The sequence below is a fragment of the Glycine max genome, chromosome 20 (genome assembly GCF_000004515.6).
Source record: "Glycine max cultivar Williams 82 chromosome 20, Glycine_max_v4.0, whole genome shotgun sequence".
Lineage (NCBI taxonomy): Eukaryota > Viridiplantae > Streptophyta > Magnoliopsida > Fabales > Fabaceae > Glycine > Glycine max.
In genome coordinates, this window is record NC_038256.2 from 162,055 (window position 1) to 182,506 (window position 20,452).

Here is a 20,452-nt window from a genome sequence, read left to right on the forward strand (position 1 = left end):
CTGAGCTTCTAATTGCGATATATATGTTCATTTAATTTTTTAATCTAACGAAGATTTGTTAAGCATGCTTTACATATTTTAAATGATTTTTTTTTTGAAAGGCCAAAGAAAAGTATTGTTAATAAAGTAGCAGAAAAGTAACACAAGAAGTGTTAAAACGTTTCTTTTTTCCCTTTACATCCTCCACAGTGCTGCCAGAAGTGTGCAGTACAATCTGCAGGTAAAGCTAATTGTAATCCTGCCCAATCATAACACTCACACATTTTCGAAAAAAAAAAAGTTACAGTTAAAGAACAAGTGGTTCGAAGTTTCTTCAAGTTGTTGACAGAAAGCATACCTTATACCACTACCAGCTATCACAATATTCCTTTTACATAGATTCTCTTTTGTTTGATCTCTGTCAAGCAGCAACCTTTGACGGCACTGGATCTTTCCAAATTCACTTAAAGATATCCGATTCGAATGATGTGTTCTGAAAATGTAGCATTTCATACACTTCCTTGACAGAATACTCAACTGATTTGATGTTATTTTCCATTTGGTGTGAATGCTTCCTTGGAGTGTAAGTTGTTTAAAGCTAAGTTAATGTTCTAGCAGCAACTCTGTTAATAATAGAAGTTGAACCATGCGTCTTGGACTTCAACCTTCTTTGAGTTTGATAGAAAGCAAGCATAAAACAATAAATATTAATACTCGACACATGCTTCAAATGGTTTCCTGCTTGGTTCTGATTCTAGGTGTTTCATCATTGGCTTCAGCATATCTGAAAGTGGGTTTCTACAGCTCCGCGTGTCCATCTGCCGAGGAAATAGTGAGAAGCACAGTAAACAAAGCAATTTCAGACAACGCGGGCATAGCTGCTGGACTCATTAGAATGCATTTCCATGATTGCTTTGTGAGGGTAAGTTCAAGTCCATAATTTCGTATGCATATTAAAATATATCAGTTTCTGGTTACAATTAAATCAAGTCTCGGAAATTGATTGCTACTACGTACGTATGTAGAGGGTTGTGATGGTTCTGTGTTACTAGCATCTGCACCGGGTAATCCAATAGCCGAGAGAGACAATTTCGTGAACAACCCAAGCTTGCATGGCTTCGAGGTGATCGAGGAGGCCAAGACCCAATTAGAGGCTGCATGCCCTCAAACGGTGATGAAGTGCCCCAGAATCTGCCTGCACCAACCTCCAGTGCAGATGAAATGGTCACACTTTCAGGAGCGCATTCAATAGGTGTGTCGCATTGTTCTGCCTTCTCACACAAGATCCCTCTATGGACTCTTCATATGCCGGCGCACTGAAAACCAAGTGCCCTGCACCACCTTTCACCACTTCCACACCCATTCGTTTGGACAGCAAGTACTATGAGGGGTTGATCAACCACCGTGGCGCACGCCAGTCAAACCACAAGGGAAATGGTTCAAAGCAATGCTAACAATGGTGCAAATGCGTTCCATAGAAGTCCTTACGGGCTCTGATGGCGAGATAAGGAGACACTGCAGCCTTGTTAATTAATTCATTCTTTCACAGCTACTGCATTCTTCTTGAAACCAAACTCAATTGTTTCTTATATATTAATTGCATGTTTTTCAATATTTTTGGACAAAATAAATGTGAACTTGCCAATTATTTCATTCTTTGATATTTTTTAATTCTATGGCGGATCAGTTCAACTGTAAATCCCACGATAGGATGCATGTCAATCATCCTTTTATATTCTTCTGTTCATTTATCGCTGAAAAACTTAGTGTGCCGTGGGTTTGAATTATGTTGGATTTATTCAAACTTTACCTGTGCTCCAGCTTCTTTATTGGCTGCATATTTTATTTTTTAAAATCAGAAAAACATATTTCATTAACTTGGTACCTGAAGTACCTAATAAACAAAGTACATAATTCAAATTCCAAATGGAAGCAACAGGGTTAAGATGTATTAACATGCAGTAAGAACATCCCTACGCTTCCCACCACGACCCAACAAGAACAAAAGATTCCAAAGGCCAAATGCTTTCTCCAAACCCACAAATGCTATAAACATCCCACCCAACTATCCCTTTTCTGAATTTGTAATCTGCCTACACGTATGAGGTTATGAAAATTACCACCATATGCTGCACTTCACCCATACCTTTCGGGTTCTGCTTCCCTGTATAAATCTTTCAGCTTAACTCCTTATAACCTAATGAGACATGCTGGACTATTACTGCTCCATTGAACAAAGGAAAAATTAAAATTCGGAGTCAACGAACGTAGCCAAGACCAAACCAGAAATATAACATCCTGTACGAGACAGATTTTCTGCAGAATCCATATTGAAAACAATGTTATTCCTCTTTTTCCAAATTGTAAAGATAACTGCACTCCATATAACTTCTCAAGTGTGACTCTCCCCTGTAGACCTTCCTAAACCCAAATTCAACCGAAAATGTCTTTGGATTGAACCAGGAAGAGCAATAGCAAAGTCTACCGATAGCATTCCATCCACAATTTATGAACCACCTCACATGTTATGGAAATATGATTTAGTGTCTCACATTGTTGATGGCAAAAAGGACATACCGCTTCGGATTCTTCAACAATGATTCCATGCATTCTCAAATTATCTTTGGTAGGCAGTCTATTCCTCATTGCTCTCCAAATTAAGAATGCCACTTTCTTGGGAATCTTTAGTTTTCACACCTCCAATAAAATGGTATTGAGTTCCTCCAGTCCTTCCTCACTAAAACGAGATATGTATGCAGAATTTGTAGAATAGACACCTGAAGGTCTATACAACCAAATCCTAGCATCCAAGTTGGCTCTTTGTACCTGTACATTTTGTAACAAACTTTAGTTGTAAAATCAACTCCCTCTCCCATTCGAACATATCTCTCCTCCACTTAAACTCCCAACACCATCTAATCTCCCTCCACACCCCCACCAAATCCTCTTTAATATTGAAACAATTGGCAAAAATTCACACTTTTTTGTCCAAAAATAATGAAAAGAATGCAGTGAGAAACAAATTGAGTTTTGTTTCAAGAGAAATGCAGCAGCTATGTTAATAAATTTAATTAACAAGGCAGCGGTGCATCCTTATCTCACTATTGGAGCCAGTAAGGACTTCTATAGAACTCATTTGCACCATTGCCTTGACAAACTTCTCAGCCCAATTATCACCATTGTTGGCATTGTTATATACTGGAGGCTTAAATATAAGATCTATTTTTTTTTTTTTTGGCCCCTCAAATTTAATGTTGTTTTTTAAGTCCCACAAAATTGAAAAGTGTATTTTTAGTTCTTATGTCATAACACAGTTAATGGAGCATACATCAAAATAAAAACCTATTTGACTCTCTCTCTCCAACATAGTATAATTCTTTCTTTTGTTACAAAAACAAAAGGCTTAAATCGTGAATCCTATCTTTCTCTCCATCCTATCCCTTCAAACCCCAAATCCCCTCCACCTCCACTTTGTCTCCTCCCCGGTGAAAGTCACAGAGGAGTGTTGCCGCCGCATGGAGCCTACACTCTTCGCCCTAAGTCACACCCAATTCAAACAACCCCGAAATCCCAATCCGCAAGAACGACTTTGACGGCAGATTTGGGGATGAAGGCTAATTTCTAGCAAGGATCACGATGATTCGAGAAAGGGGAATGCGCTGCCAGTGCGGCAACGGTCTTCTATTTATTTGTTTTTATCATGATTTTGCTTGGTTTCTCTTTTAGATCTTAGGCAAGCATTGATTTGGGAGAGGGTGTTCTGTTGTTGGGTCGTGGTGACTGGTTTTTTTAGGCTTGTTGTGACTGATTTGTTTTGTGTTAAATTGTAGTAACAAGTGCAAAAGATGAAGGATAAAGAAAATTGATGTTTAGGCCATCTCCAGCTAGAGATGCTTTGTGGGTTTCTTAGCCTAAGGAACCATTTCTTCCGAGTTCTTCAGCACTGGAGCAAATTGACGTGGCACTATAGATTTCTTCAACGGACGATGCATTCTTTATATAAGGAACCATTTTTTACCTATAAAAGAAATCATTGTTTTCATAGCATCCGTACTCCCCAACCATTAACTGAATTAAGAGGGTAAAATTCGCAGAGATGAAGCAAACGAAGAAGATGAACAGTTCCAACAATAACAAATTTAACCAGTATCTATAACCTAATGAAATTTCACAAAAAAATTTGCCTTTTACCCAAACAAATCAAATCACCAATGCAATCTCAACTCAGAATAAAACACAAACCAAATTATAGAGATCTTGAAATATACACAGTTTGAAGTTGTTCAGACCAACTCCGAACATCGCTCGTTGTTCTTCAGCCCCATCAAAATTGCCTCCATCCGTGCCCTCCTCCCTGACAACCTTGACCAACACGCCACAACGTTCGAGGTGCTTCGCGTTTCTGGTGGCGGTGAGATCTTTGCGAGAAACCACTGGAGTGCGCTGTTAGGTTGAAAGTGGAGTGAGGGATGTTAATATCGTGCATGATAAGATTGTGGATTTGATATGTATCTAGTATCATGCATCATAGTGGAGAGGTTGGTTCTTGATGAAAATGACAAAGAGGAAAGTGAAGAGATGAAGGGAAAGTAAGACACTGAAAGCGTCTGTAATTTTTTTTCCTTCAAATATTAAATTAAGTAAAATAAAATATTAGCATTTATTCTTTGTTTAATTTTACACGTCAATTGCAATTACTTCTATTTTACAGTTTGCAATCAATCTTACTCATACCTATCACTTGTCATTTCCAAGGTGCGAGCAAGATTAAATTTTTTGTGAGTATTGAATTTTTACATATGAGTTCTATTGATGAAGTTTTGTACACAATTCCTTAACTTCTTACTCTATTTTTCTTGTTTTCTTTGATATGAATTCCAATCGGTATAATTACTAATATTACTACAACTATTTGCAAAATCAATGACTTACTTTATTTTTCTTGTTCTCAGTGATAGAATATGTGATTCTCGTCCGATCATGACTCAATGTGTCAAATGATTTAGTTATAGGAGTCGACCAAACATCAAAACAATATTGGACAAGGATAACACGTACAACAACGATGATGTGCCTCAAAGCGGTCAATTTTGTGAAAGAAATAGGACTCAATTGAAATCTAGGTGGAACAAAATTCACCCTCTAGTTTAAAAGTTTAATGGGTACTACAAACAAGCTGATAAACATAAGAGAAGTGGAAGTTTAGAGAAAGATGTTATGGTTGATACTCATATGATTTACTCATAGGATACTAGTAAAACATTTGAGGTTGAGCATGCTTGGTTGTTGAAAGATCAACCAAAATTCGATGCAAAGACATGTATTTCTCCTAATTGTAGGCATGCTCAACAATCATGATAAGTACTTTCAAATGAAGGTCAATACACTACATCAAAAAGGCTTATCTTCATTGTAGAAGTGCACAACTACCTTTTGTATATTGGCTTAAGGCTCACCTACTGATAATGTGGATGAATATGATTGAATTGGTGAAACCATTGCAGTGATGCTTGGAGTGATTTGTATTAGGCATCTGCACCATATTTAGTAATGAGTACTTGACCAAATAATGAAGACACTAAACGATTTATTACAAATGGGAGTGGCATGCAGATTTTCATGTAAGTTAGATTTCATTGATTGTATGCACCGAGAATGAAAAAATTGTTCAGTTGCATGAAAAAGTCAATTTTGTCGAGATGATCCTCAAGATTCAACAATCATTCTCGAAGTCATGGCATTACAAGACTTGTGGACTTGGCATGCATATTTTGGCATTGTGGGTTCAAATAATGGCATCACCATGTTAAATGGATCTAATGTGTTTGATGAAGTTTTGTTAGGATGTGTGTCTGCAGTGCAATACACAATGAATAAAACCCAATATAATATGAAATACTATTTAACAGATGACATTTATCTAGACTTTGTTACATTTGTGAAGACCATCTCAATGTTACAAAGAGAAAAGCGAAAATTATTTGCACAACGACCAAAATCAACAAGAAATGATATAGAACGAGTGTTTGAGGTGCTCTAATCTCAATTCGAAATTACACGTGGTCTGACACGTTTTTGGGATATTGTTATAATGAAAAATATCATCTATACATGCATCATATTACATAACATAATTGTTGAGAATGAACATAACACATATCAAAATAATATTGATTACGATAGTATAGGTAATAAAATATCGATATTTGAAGTATCTTTAATTACTCACTCTAATATCAAATTAACATATCTCGGTTCATGACAAATAAAAGCACCACCAACTTTAAGCATATTTGATTTTCGGAAAAAAATAGTGCATGGAGGTGAATATTTAAAATGAAGAGTAGTTATATGGTGCCAAGAATGAGAGAAATGAAAAAATGAGATGTGGAAGGTGGATAATGAAATGGTAGAGTTGGCACACTCTCTAAAGAAAGAAGAAGAGACTATCTATTTTTATCTAATGCTTTTCATGCTTACTGTGGGCCCCAGTCCCCATGTTCTTAAAAGGATTCTTCATTCATTCATTATTCTCTCACGCCGCAACACCATATAATAAAACATGTCCAACTCTCACGGAGCCACTAACGCCGTCACCACCACCAACCACTCCAACAACAACACAGTTGTCGACCACCACCAGCAACCAACCACCACCGCCCTCGCCGTCAAGAAACCGCCGTCCAAGGACCGCCACAGCAAGGTCGACGGCCGCGGCCGCCGCATTCGCATGCCGATCATCTGCGCCGCGCGCGTCTTCCAGCTCACGCGCGAGCTCGGTCATAAGTCCGACGGCCAGACCATCGAGTGGCTCCTCCGTCAGGCCGAGCCCTCCATCATCGCCGCCACCGGCACCGGCACCACTCCGGCGAGCTTCTCCACCGTCTCCGACCACAAGCCCCTCCTCCCTCCCCCCACCCCCTTCATCCTCGGCAAACGCATTCGCCCCGACGACGACAACTCCGCCAAAGACGACACCGTCTCGCTCGTCGTTCCCCCCACGCCGCCCTCCCTGTGGGCCCTCCCTCCCCGCCCCGACTTCGGCCAGGTCTGGAGCTTCGCCGCCCCCGAACTCGTGTCGGTGTCGCCGCAGAATTCCTTGTTTCACCACCACCACCACCACCACCACCAGCAGGCCGCCATGGGAGAGGCCTCGGCCGCCAGGCTCGGGAATTACCTCCCCGGCCACCTCAATTTGCTTGCCTCGTTGTCCGGCGGCGGCCACGGGAATTCCGGCCGGCGGGACGACGAGCCTCGCTGAATGAATGTCAATTGTGAAATTATGATGGATTTGATTGTGTTCTTCTTCGTGATTCGTATATAAATATGTGTTATTGTGTTTGTCGGTGGGTGGGTGACTTTGTATTTTGTCTCTGTGACTTTGTTTTTGTGTGTGGACAAGGAGAAGGACTACTGAAGAATGAAGATTCTTAGTGAAATTTTTAGGGTTAGTTTTTTTGTTTCTTTTTAATTTTTGCTAGTTTTTTGAGTGGATAAGTCCATGAATTAAGGAATTCAATTGGATTATTAGGGTTTTCCTGGTTTGGAAAACTGATTAGGTTACTTGTTAGGAGAGATAATGAATTTGTTTAGAACATTGCTGAAGGAGAGAGTATGATGGTGAGATGAATAACTAGGGATTGAGGCTTGGAAATGGGTTTCAGGACCTCGATCGATCGGTATGCAGATGCAAATGTAATGAAATAAAAAATTAATTTAATGATGTTATTGTGGAAAATGTCTCACAGAGAGTGCTTGCTTGCTCCAAGGTGAGTCAATGAATTGAAGGTTAAGCTTCTTGTTGCTTCTGTTTCACTTTCACTGTGGGTTTTGAACAACTTGACTGACTTACTTTCACTTTCCTAATTGGGTCATTAAAAGTGGTTAGTGTTCATAGCCTTAGGTTGAGTGATTGTGTGTTTGACAATCAAGTGTCACTCCCATTTTCTTGGAGTAAACTTCTTTTCAATGTTGATTGAGAATTTATGTTATTGGGCATCATTGAAGGATTGTGGTCCTTCTAAAGTGGCCGTTGGTATGGTGAACTATGCATTCTACCTTGCTTAGTTGCTCTCTCCTTCACTTTCTCGCAGTCTTAGCTGTTTCTGGGATGACTGACAGCCTGGTTCTGCAATGCAAGACCTCTGTTTCGATATTTTTATCTGAAATTCTTAGCCATTTCTTAGATTGATCAGGGTGACAATAATGTGTTTTCTAGTATGTAACTGGTTTTCCCTGGGATGTTAGTGAAGTGAATAAAGACCCATCTGTTTATTTCTCTACATCTTGTTATTCTTGTCATTTTATTTGCCTTTTCCTATCTACACATTTAATATGATTATGAACTCATTCTGCTACTATGCATTTAAATTTTCAAATTGAATGGTTTACTTGTTGCAGTATGCTTTCTGTTCTTTAATAATATATTGATTGGTAATTTGAACATTTGCTTGAAGGTAGGCTTGCTATACCACAATAATTCATTTGGGTGTTTTGAAACCTTTTATGTTTTGCTGTCATGACCAAGGTACTCTCTCCCGAGAAGATTGTACTCTTGCTTTTCAGTATTTAAAGAAAGATAAGGTTAGGGTACATCCTGTGTTCAAATCTTATAATACACGTAACTAGGAAGATCTAACCTACTACGTGGTATGGTTACCATTTTTGACGTTTCATACTTGGTTAAAATAAAATTAAAATCTTTTGTGGTGCATCTGATTCATTAAACATAGCATACTAGTCAATCTGGGTCTTCGAGGTGGTATTAAAACTCAACATTGGCTGACATGTGTTGTATCATACAACTTGTATGATTATTGTATCTTATTAATGACTAATTTAAACTGGTCGCTATGTCATTGGCTTTTGCTGCCTCTCCCTTTGAAACAAGCATGTGCCCCGGTCCCCCTTTTTCCCTTTCTCTCTCCATCTTATCCTCCCAACACCAAAGCACACACTATGCTGAATAGCTGTGGAAAGAAAGAAAGGATCTTCTGAATCATTGATCTTCTGACTAACATAAACAGTTGGTTGTGTATTGTATTTCAATTTTCAATATTCCCCCAATTAGGTTTCACTTGCAAGGTGTATGGCATGTTTGAGGCATAACTTGAGGGAAATTGGAGAAAGCTAAGATAGGTTTGATTATGTCTTCTTGGCAAGAAAATGAGAGGTTTAATTGTGTCCGAGAAAGAATTTCATTTCAATAGAAATTTTAGAAAGTGTTTGTGAAAATGATACTAATTGTTTTGTTTTATGGGTCCAGCTGAGCTGTGAATATTTGATTTGTTACCCCAATGGTGATGGTGTGTGAAGGGGAAACCAGAAGGATGATGAGTATAACCAAAACCCACCCATTTTTATTTATTTATTAATTTTGTACTTTTTTGCACATGGATTATTGGTGGGGTATTTAAATTTGCGATGCTGACAGGTTTTTAAATTATTGCTAAACACAATACAGAAGGGGCAGGTTCCAATAATTGACGGGTCCCTGAGATTATACGACGTGCCGTGAAACTAGTACTAGTAAGAAACAGCATATTATGATTTGGGTGATATTTAAATTTCAAAGTTCAAAACTTCTTTAGAATGATAATTAATGGGTATTAGTCCTTGATAGAGAATTAAAGGGATTTATAATTTTTAATGTTATCAATGCATTTTACTGGAAATTTTAACAAGTTTAAGGATATTACTCCTTTAGAAGTTAATGCACGAAATACTTTTTAACTAAAAATTGTGATAATATATTGGTATTGCCGTCTTGTTGAATATAATTATATTTCAATAAATAATTTTTACTTTAAATTCTTCAACCACTGTCTTAAAAATAATAGATAAAAAGCTAAAGGGATTTGACGTACTGGAAGCATGTTTGGTCCGCAAGACTAGAGAGCCAGAAGTTTTCTTGCTACAGTTTTTTTTAGTACAAAAAAATAGATAAAAAATTATTTAATAAAAAAAATTATTTATTGGTTTTTTAATTATTCAAATTGAAGGATAGATGTGTCTTTTATGTATCTACTAACTTTAGAATCATTTGTTTCCTAAACTAGAACCTGTTCAAGTTCTTTTTTTGTAGGGCATAAAACTTGGGCTAGTTAGATTGGGCCGCATAATGTGTTAAAAAGTTTGGGGTGTTGCTAGGTGTACCCAGCATTATTGCTGGTGCACCCAGCACTTAAGGTAAAATAACGAAAATATCTTTGATCGGTAAGTCATTTAAGTTGATCTGTAAGAAATTTATGGATAAACTTGATCTGTAAGCCTTTTACGGATCAACTCAAGTTAATCCGTAAGGTTTCTATGGATCAAGTTGATCCGTTTGTTCCGTAAAAGGCTTACAGATCAAGTTGATCCGTAAGCCTTTTACGAATCAACTTGATCCATAAGTCTTTTATGGAACAATACGGATCAACTTGATTCGTAGAAGCCTTACGGATCAAGTTGATCCGTATGCTTAATATCAACATACGGATCAACTTGATCTGTATCAACCTTACGGATCAATTTGATCTGTACGATTTACAGACTACCCTCACATACACCCATCACAAATACGAAAAAAGTATAAAAGTAATTTTGGTATTTTAAAAAAATGCTGGATGCATCAACAATAATATTGGATGCACCTAGCAATACCCAGAAGTTTGTCCGTGGCATCAAAATTGCAACTGCACAATGTCACTCATTGGTGTCTGTCTACCTTTGGTTTTTGCATGATTCTGATGTGATACTTTTTAGAGTGACAGAGAGCACAAGAGTTTAAATTGATTAAAAATGCTTCAAATAGATCCTCTCAAGGATAGATGGTAGTTGTGCACACCACATTTTTTCATATAAATTAATTAACCGGAAAATGCTTAACAGTACAAATTCGTGTGTTACGAAGACTGCTATAAAGGTGAACCACCTTTGATTTTCATCAAAAGATCTATTTTCGCACCATTTTTTTATATGCAAAAAGAAAAGGTTGAAAAAAGAAGAGCAGTAATGGATCTCATATGTACAAATCTTCTATCATGTGCAAAATAGAGGGTGAAAATATATCTTCATTCCAGTAAAAAAAATTTAATTTTATAAGTGTATTTAGAACCTGCATAAAATAAAATTTGAGAGTGACCCATGTGAATAATAATGAATATTCTATCCTTTGTTTGGTAAAGAAGAAATAGGAAGAAGAGGGAGATAATATAGTTTGTTTTGTAGAATATTAATATATCAGAGTAAAAATAATTTTAAAATTTATAGGACTTATTGCATTATTTTTTATCCTTTTCTACTTGATATTATTTCTTACTTATTTCTCTCTCTTCACCATCTCTTATATATTTTTCTTCAATCAACCATTTTTATTTTATTTTATTTTTCACCTATTTTACTCATCCATTTCATTTTTCTCCCATTTAACAAACATGGCACAGAGCAAAAAAGTAATATTCTTCCATTTTAGGGGGCAAGGACGAATCCAAGAGAGAGCAGACAGGGTCTTGAATGAAACTTCTCGTGTATATACATATATTTTTTAGTTAATTTAAAATTGTATAAAATTAATTGTGTATGTTGTTAATATAATAATGGTTAAGGTTATAGTTAGTGTAAAATTAATTGTGTTAATTGTTATTATAGTAACAATTAAGATTATTATTATTATCATTATCATTTATTTAAAATAAAAACAAGCTTCAATTTTATGTATAAAAATAATAAGTGTTTTATAAAAATTGTTATTTGTTAGAAATTAAACATTTATACAAAAAGGAATAAAAAAAAATTAGCCCCTTACAATAGATTTTGGATCCGTCCCTAGTAAGGGGTAGAATTAGACACACCCCTACATCAAGAGAAAGTGCAGAAAATTTTGAATTCCCCGTAGGCCTCATAGGAAGATTAATCATGCCAAACTGATTCATGATCTTCAGCTACTTCTCACTTAATTTTTTTTATAATGTCGTATTTAACGTTCTCTGTGTTGAGTTTTATGTACACATGTTTTAAGAAATCTTTTATCTTCAAAAATTTATTTTGTATGTAATAATATATTTTGCTCATTTTGTATAATGACCGATCATTATTGAGCATTCATGTCTGGTTTCTTATTGTTATTTGATCAACAAACATGTATCTAATATAAATTTTTAAGAAAATTGCTCTATACATAAGTTATATAAAAAAATCGTACAAAATCGGGCAATCCGTGCAAACGCATGAGTAATAAACTAGTTATTTAATAAAGTGTAATTTTTTATGTATACATTAAAATGTGATTAAGACGGTAGTTTAATTTTGATATATTTTTAGCGAAAAAAAACTCTACTATTAATTAATTAAATTCTATTATATACTTTATTGTCGACTTTTTACTGGTTCATATTCTATGATAATTTACACTTTAATATTTCACTCAATATCCTTGTTAATCATGAGCCTTTCTTAAGTCGTCATTCTTCTTAAAACTTCGACAATATGCTCTCACTGCTTTTAGTAGTAACGATTAATCCTCATAAATTATTATGAGACTTTTTAACATGTTTTATTCTTATTCATACATTTTCTAAAAGATTTTCTAAAAGCTTACTCATCTTATAATTATTTTAAACCACCAAATATATTTAACTATGAAATTCTTAAGTGATAAACTATCAAAAAATAAATGTATCCTATTGATATAGATAATATCAATTAATTTCTTTAAATTATCATTAACTCGACAATTCATATCTGCATACACTCTAAATTCCTTTCCTAATATGATATTTTCGTGTTGTTACCATTTACATATGATTTTAAAAATAAATATTACAAAATTCACGATTTCTAGTGATACAATTATCGGGATTGATTGATAATATAAAAAAAAGTTGTATACTTTTAGTGTTAAACAATTTAAAAGTTGATATATATTATGTATTTGACGGTGAAGAATCATTTAGCAATATTAAAAAGCACACTTAGTAAGAAGTTGAAAATTGTTATAATCTTTTTATGTAGCTTGAACTGAAATTAATTAGAAGGCAATATCATCTTTATATTGTTATATGTTATATTATAGATTATTCATATTTCTATACCAAAAAAACATATTGATTCTAATGCAAGACTTCAAAAAGCAATTGAAGAACTAACTTCACTGATTTATTCTATTTGATGTATTGAGAAGTGCAAGAAAATTTCACTACACAGATTAGAAAAGAAGATTATACTTCAAAAACAGATTGAGAAGTTATAATACCTCATATGTTTACTTAACCAATTGAACTAAACTCTTTCACTACACTTTATTTGTTGATTCAATCCCACTCAATTTTATTTTTAGTGGTAATTCTGGTTTTCCTTTTATCATAACTAATTCCTAATTAATTAAATTCATGCAACCGCCTTTTTACTACTACCATCAATGTCAACGTCAGCAGGAACAATCTTAGTCCAGAACCAATGTGCCTTCCATATTCTATTCATTTCTTCGATTGGAACATTCTTGGTCTCTGGTAAAAGCATTGCAATGAAGATGGTTATGATCACCACAAAGCCAGCGAATAAGAAGAAGAGACCAAACTTGAGGTGACAAGGCATGGTAAGGAAGATTTGAGCTATGAAAAATGTGAAGAACATGTTCATTGCCACATTGATTTAAGTCTAGGCTATATATGTCTTTTTTCTATTATATTTATAACTTAATATTACATGAATATAGTTATGAGGTAAAAAGAAAATGTAATAAATATAAGTATCATGGTAAACACACATTTATACTTGCCTTGATTTTAATTAAAATTATAAATGAAATAATTAACTTTTCCACTCCTTAGTCGTCACCTCATATTTTAATTTATTTCAAAATTTTAAAATAATTATTTTTTACATTAAAAAAAGTGAATATAACTGTATTTGTAAAAGTAGAAAGTAATTAATATATTAATAATTTTTATAAATATTTAATGAGAAAAATTATAATAAATTAATTTGTATATCTTATTTTTTTTAATTAATACATTTAACTCAGTGCAATACTTATATATATAGTTATTTATTTTATCAATTTTTTTTTAAAAAAACATAACAGTTTAGGTGGAAAATTAAAATTTTCAAAGATTGGTATGCCAGATGTCTTTAGGTGACAACTTTCTTATGATATTAGCATGTGTTAAAAAAACTTACAAATATATAGTTACTTGTCATATCATTTATGAGTGAGATCTAAATAGAGTTTACATAATTAAATATGTTATTAAAACAATTTACCTTCCAATAAGGATAAAAAAAATCCAATAAGCAACTAATTTTATCTAAAGTTGATAAACTCAGTGCATTAACACCAAATCCAAATAGAAGCTCCTAAGTTTAGACCTTGTAAATTTTTTATAGTGATCTATCAGTTTTTGAAACCTTTCACTAATCCAACCTTATATAATGTGACATCATTGTATAATATCTAAATATTTAGATAATAAAAAAACAATAAGAGAACAAAGAAATAAAGCTTAACATATAATTGTTTACAAAGATGGCAAGATGAGCTATTAATTGTTGCTACACAGGAGAGTGAAAGACATTTTGAAGGAAAGGTCACTACCTTTGTGTTAGTCACCTGTTCTAAGGTCTTTTGTTTGGTTATGACCTTGTTATTACTAGAGGAATGACTTTCATGGAACCTTTTTTTTTATTATTAAGTTCTTCCCAATTGTATACATACAAATGAAAGATGAATAAGTCACGAGAGTCAATATTGCATATTGGATAATGTACTTTTTACGTTGTTTATCTCTTCCTTTTACCTTGTGGGTGTAGATTGCCTATTTCTTTTCTTCTACTACAACCAAAATGCTTGGACGCAAGTCCTCAATGTTTTTAGGCAACTTGTTTTTACTTGCTGTTATCAATGTTGAAATGCTTATCATAGGCCGTTTGTTGCTTGGTATTGGTGTGGGGTATTGCAACTAGGTAAATACTGATATATAAGCATAATTTTTATCTTTTAAAGTTTATATGTTTGAATAAATAAAAGGTATTCAAGTCTTTTTTTTTAACTTGAAATTGAAATTTTGAGAAGGGTCCGTTTGGAGTAATTGTGAGTTTTTAGTTTTTGAATTTTAAATGTAGTTTTTAAAATAAAATGTGTTTAGTAAAAATAGAATTGAAATGATTTTTAAATTATCTTTAAAATATTTTTACATTTATTTTCAAATTAAATTGGTGTTGCATTTTTTGAATGCCGGCCTTTAACTTCAAAGCGAAACTTTGCAAATAAACCAGGCCTTATTTTCTTCCTGTGCAGCTTGTCGGAAACATGCTACAAACTTTTACTAGTGAGAGAATATCTAGAACAGACTAAAGACCTTATTTTCTAGAAGCATTCCTAATATACAGAAAGTTTCTACATTTTTTCAAAATAATAATAAAGAATTATATTATAAAATGTCGGCGGCTGATACGTATATATGGTCATGATGTGATGCTCTTGTAATCAATCAAATGAAGCATATATCCAAAATCCACTTCTTAAGAAAGACCCTTTACGCGTTATAGAAAGCATAAGTGTTAATACTGCAAGAAATTTGGACATGTGGAAAAGAATTGCGGCAACAAAAATATCCATCAAGCAAATGCCATTGAAGAACATGATCATGAGTAGCACCTTTTCTATGCTACCCAAGATTCTAGTGATAAAATTGGTGGAAACTAGTACTTTAGATAGCGGTTGCAGCAAAATTACAAGGCTAAAGATGGGAGCATCTTTGAGGATATTGATGACTCCATCATTGGAAATGGTGTATCTCTCTTTTTCCCGCCATGTCTTAGGCATGTGATTGGGTAATTGCACTTGTTTATAATCTGTGTTAGTTTATAGACAAGATAATGTTACTATGGACAACATGTCATTTATGTTCTTAATAATATTGTCACTAGTATACGAATTAGTTGTGTCCTTCTGGTTCAGATGATACAAATGAATGTGATCGATATTCAATTTTTGGGATGTCTTATAACTTCAATACGAAACATTGATATTAAGGCAGGCCACACTTTTTGATTGGCAAATGAATGTGATTTCTTTTTATTGACAAATGTTACTTGTTAGTAGGAGCTAGGGATTAAACCTATGACTTATCTCTCTTCTTTTTTTTCCTTTGACCACCAAATCAATCTCAATCTTATATGTCTGAATCAAACTTAAAGATAAGAATTTTGTGTTTCTAGTCAAACCCGACTCATTTATAGTTATACTCCGTATAGTTTTGGAAAGTTGCATAACCATGCATTTAGATTTATTAGAGCTCAACGCCTGTTCTTTGTTTTCTACAAATGATGATAGAGTAGAAATTGAGATTCTAATTTTCTACTCAACAAATGGATTTCGTAGTGCAAATATTGTTGCACTTGCAGGTTATTTTTAAGCAAATTAAAGATGTCTACACAAAAATCCATCAATCATGTATTCAATTCACAGTACGGAAACCATTAATATTATGGATATTCATATAATATCTCTCCCTGTGAGATTGGAACTCATGTTTTGCATGTGCATATCAAGTTATCAACTAGTACATTACATGATATAGGTAGATAAAAACTTTGTAATTAAGAAATTGACATGCACTGCTTGACATGTGTAATTGACAAATTAGTCCTGAAACTAAAACTTTATCAACTTTTAGTTACTGTAATAGCTAACTGCTTCACTTGTAATTCAGAGAATCCTTGTTCCCCATTTGGCCTTAGCTTTGAAGGTACATTAGGACTGGCCCCCAAATTATTCTTACTTTCTTCATCTTCTTGACTTTCTTGAGTACCCTTCACGGCACTTTGTTCTTCCTCTTTACTTTTACCCCAAAGTAGAATATACGTGCCAGAAATAACCAAGACTGATCCTGCAATACTGCTCATTGCAGATGGGAATCCATCAGCGGTAATGCAATTTAAAAAGGTGGGGGAAAAATAACAAAATAGTTTTACACTCAGTGTAAAATAAGACTATACGTATAAATAATTTTATAATATTATCTGATTAGAAATTACCGTTTATAATAAATTTATTGATTTTTATAAAATTATCTTAAAAGTCATATTAATGGTAATTTGTGATTGGATGATAATATAAAATTATCATACCATTATCATTAAACTCAAATTAAAATAACTAAAATCAACCTTCCAAGATAAATTTCCTCATGTAATATAGAGAAATCAAGCACAGCCACGAACATTTGTAGAAGAGGGGTAAATGCTGAAGTAAATACTGGACCCCTTTGTTTCACACACCATGACATTGCCACATAGCACAAGCCTGAACCTACCAGCCCCTATGTCCACACACACACAAAGCAAAAGCTGAATGCAAAATTTTGTAAAGATAATTCAGGCTTGTTGAATTAATCTTGCATAATATATGCTAATAAATATTCAGATTTGAACTATAGTATAATTTGAAAAGAAACTTTCACAAACATATCTAAATGATAAATTTTGCGATGAAGGATATATTATATACTCACAGCATATACAACAGTCATTATCTCTAACTTCCCTTTGAGAATCCACTTGGCATTACTTCTATCGATGACCAAAGTTAATATTGCTGATTGAATGGCGGCAAAAGAGGACAAAATGGCAGTGCTAGAGTATTGACATGGATACTTTTTGCTAATCCTTGCTTGCATTAGAAACCATGAAGACCACAAGAGGCATCCTGCAGTTAGAAGCAGTGAACCTATGATCCATTTCTTTAACTTGGAGGCTGGTGATGTTATTGTGCCTTTGTCTGCTAAGTGCTCTGGTTGTTGTTTGATTAAGGGCACTCCTTTATAAAGGATCAACATCAAAGCTCCACCAATACACACAAAAGTTCCCAACACCTTTGCCTTAGCACTCAGATTTTTCATGTTCACCTTCTCTATCCTAACAATTTAAAGTTTTAATCTATATAAGAGTAATATAAACAAATTGCTTCATAAAATTGCCACAAGACGTTTTTTCGGTTTTTAATTTTTTAATTTGTTTAAATTATATTTATTTATTTTTGTTAGAATAACAATCTTGTCCCTATAAAATACCTTATTTTTCATTTTAGTTTTTTTTAATGATTATATTTTTTCCATTTTAATTAATTGATGTTGTCAAGTAACATCACAACTTAAACAGAGAATCTTTTAACTTGTCATATTATCAACAGATTTGATAGAGTAATCGTATGTATTTTATTTTGTAAGTTATATTTTTAAATTTTCATCTAGTTAAAATAAAATGAGAGAATAAAAATTTAGTTTATAAAAAATTTACATGTGTATATTCTTTCAAACTAAGAACATGACAAGTTAATAAATTGTCTATGATGTTTATAGAATAAATATTTTTAAATTTTTTTTGACGGGACTGAGAAAAACTTTAAAGAACTGAAACTAAAATAGGATCTTTTATAGGACTAAATTGTTATTTAAGTTATTTTTCTTCTTTTCATTCAACCCTATTTATTTATATATATTTTGATTGTCATGAATTTTAAATTTAAATTATCAACTTGAACCCTAGCGTAATTATATTTCTTAATTAAGCAATAAGCAATATCTATGTTTGACTTACCCCAGTGGCAGCGCCATAATAAAGGTGAATACAGGTACCATATTTAGGAAAGCACATGCGAACGTGGCAGATGTATATTCTAGTCCAATAAGATACAGACATTGAGTGAGTGTTACCCTGAAATACATCAAATAAATTCACATTAATTAAACAAAAGGTGCTACAGTTGTTTTTAAAAAGTAGCAATGAATTAGTATATATATTAAGAAAGAAAATATTAAATAACTTGTTACCAATATTTCTTTTCAATTAAAGTTAGCAATGTATTTATAATTATAGAGTACCTACCCCACAAGAGCACTTAGGAAAAGCAGACATATTATGTGGCCCTCCAGCTTCCTTTTCCTGTAAAGTATAATTAAAAAATGACCATCTAATATCTTTTCTACATTCTAGAGATACTAAAATATAATTTCGTCACGAACAAAAAATTTAGATAAATTCGAAATAAATATCCTATAAAATAAAAAGATAAAAGAAATTAAATTATTTATGTATAAATTAAAATAAGATTAATTGATCTTTGAGTTCTCATACGTACTTTTATCAAATTTTTAATTAGATAATTAAATTTTTTAATTGAGTCCCTAGACTTTTATAATTATCAAGTTTTTTGCAAAGTTAAACAAATGTTATAAGCTTCTAAAAGGATATTTGAGTTGAATTGAGCTATAGAGATTCAAACTCAACAAAAATCTCTTACAATTGACTAAATTGTACCTACAACACACTACAAAAATATTATTCCATGATCTTTACCTCTAATTAGGTATTTATGATTAATTTTTCATAACGAAAATCAAACGGAAGAATTCAATTGAAAAAAAAGAAAAGAAAAGTACAGAAACCCAGTAAAAAAAAGAAGAAGTTCATATGCCTAATTGAAAATCTAGGGAAAGATCGAAATCAGTAGAATAATTAAACCTTAGAATAACTTAAACATCTGAATTTTTTTCAGTAGCTTTTACATTTAAATTTTTCGTAAACATCAATAAGCTTATGAACACTCTTTAGTATAAGATGGGAATCAAATACTTAATTTAATTGAAAAGGCCTCATAAATTTAAAGTTAATTTGAATTAGACCAAAAGTAACTTTCATTTAGAATGCGGAAGGAGACCATTTTTACATGATAAGCATAGTAGCTAAAGGGACATAATTAAATTAAGAATACAGTGAAGTAGACAGTACCTTTCATAGAAACAAGCAATAGGTGTCAAGAAAATGGCTGAAATTGCTTGTCGATAGGTTAGGATGGTCAAGTAGTCCACTCCTTCATTAAGAACCTTCTTCAGAAATATATTGACAAAAGCCAGAGCTAAGTTAACTATAATCATCACCAAAGCTGGCTTCCACACTTGATGGAACTTCAACAACGTCATGATTTTTTTTTCTCTCTCTTAATTTCAGTTTATTGTTTATTTAGCTGTGGAAGAATGCTATACGATGCATGATATGTTCTTCAATATATATAGAGAAATTAAGCCCCAAGAAGAGAGGAACAAAATAAATAAAAGTGATGATATATTCCATCCCAATATTTGTTTCATTTTTATTTCCTTGGTGGGAATTTACGAAATAGCATACGATATTCGTTGTCGTCATTGATTGACCTCAGCTTGACAATTGGGATTTTACGTTCACTCGATCACGTCTACTCATTGTTGGAATGTACTGTACTATGAATGGTTCAACAGTCTTTTAGCTTTTGGGCTTAAACGTTAAAACTAATACAGAAACCTTTATACTAAACAACAATAACAACAACAACAACGCTTTATCCCACTAGGTGGGGTCGGCTACATGGATCAACTTCCGCCATAATGTTCTATCAAGTACCATACTTCTATCCAAATCATTAATTTCGAGATCCTTTTTATAACCTCTCTTATAG

General features: G+C 33.3%; 2 protein-coding genes and 1 pseudogene across 2 annotated transcripts; 2 read left to right on the forward strand and 1 right to left on the reverse strand.

Annotated features, from left to right (window-relative positions):
- Positions 1-245: 245 nt before the first annotated feature.
- LOC113000800 (peroxidase 1-like) lies at positions 246-1,686 on the forward strand (annotated as a pseudogene).
- A 4,663-nt stretch (positions 1,687-6,349) lies between these two features.
- On the forward strand, positions 6,350-8,261 carry LOC100782271 (transcription factor TCP7). The gene has a single exon (XM_006605351.4). It carries the CDS (start codon positions 6,542-6,544, stop codon positions 7,238-7,240), a length of 699 nt encoding a protein of 232 aa, XP_006605414.1. The 5' UTR covers positions 6,350-6,541; the 3' UTR covers positions 7,241-8,261.
- An 8,200-nt stretch (positions 8,262-16,461) lies between these two features.
- LOC100783337 (WAT1-related protein At3g30340) lies at positions 16,462-19,979 on the reverse strand. Its single transcript, XM_006606555.4, has 6 exons — positions 19,750-19,979; positions 18,847-18,903; positions 18,559-18,675; positions 17,475-17,877; positions 17,131-17,282; positions 16,462-16,858 (listed from the first exon to the last, which is right to left on the reverse strand). The coding sequence occupies exons 1-6, from the start codon at positions 19,938-19,940 to the stop codon at positions 16,627-16,629; spliced, it is 1,152 nt and encodes a 383-aa protein (XP_006606618.1). The 5' UTR covers positions 19,941-19,979; the 3' UTR covers positions 16,462-16,626.
- Between the last annotated feature and the right edge of the window lie 473 nt (positions 19,980-20,452).

Bases quoted from the DNA above. Each gene is read 5' to 3' on its own strand.
- LOC100782271 (XM_006605351.4), top strand. From the start codon at position 6,542: ATGTCCAACTCTCACGGAGCCACTAACGCCGTCACCACCACCAACCAC.
- LOC100783337 (XM_006606555.4), bottom strand. From the start codon at position 19,940: ATGACGTTGTTGAAGTTCCATCAAGTGTGGAAGCCAGCTTTGGTGATG. The intron at 17,878-18,558 runs GTAAGTCAAACA...TTAAATTGTTAG, and splicing joins ATTATGGCGCTGCCACTGGG to GATAGAGAAGGTGAACATGA. The intron at 16,859-17,130 runs GTTGATTTTAGT...TGCAATGAGCAG, and splicing joins GAGGAAATTTATCTTGGAAG to TATTGCAGGATCAGTCTTGG.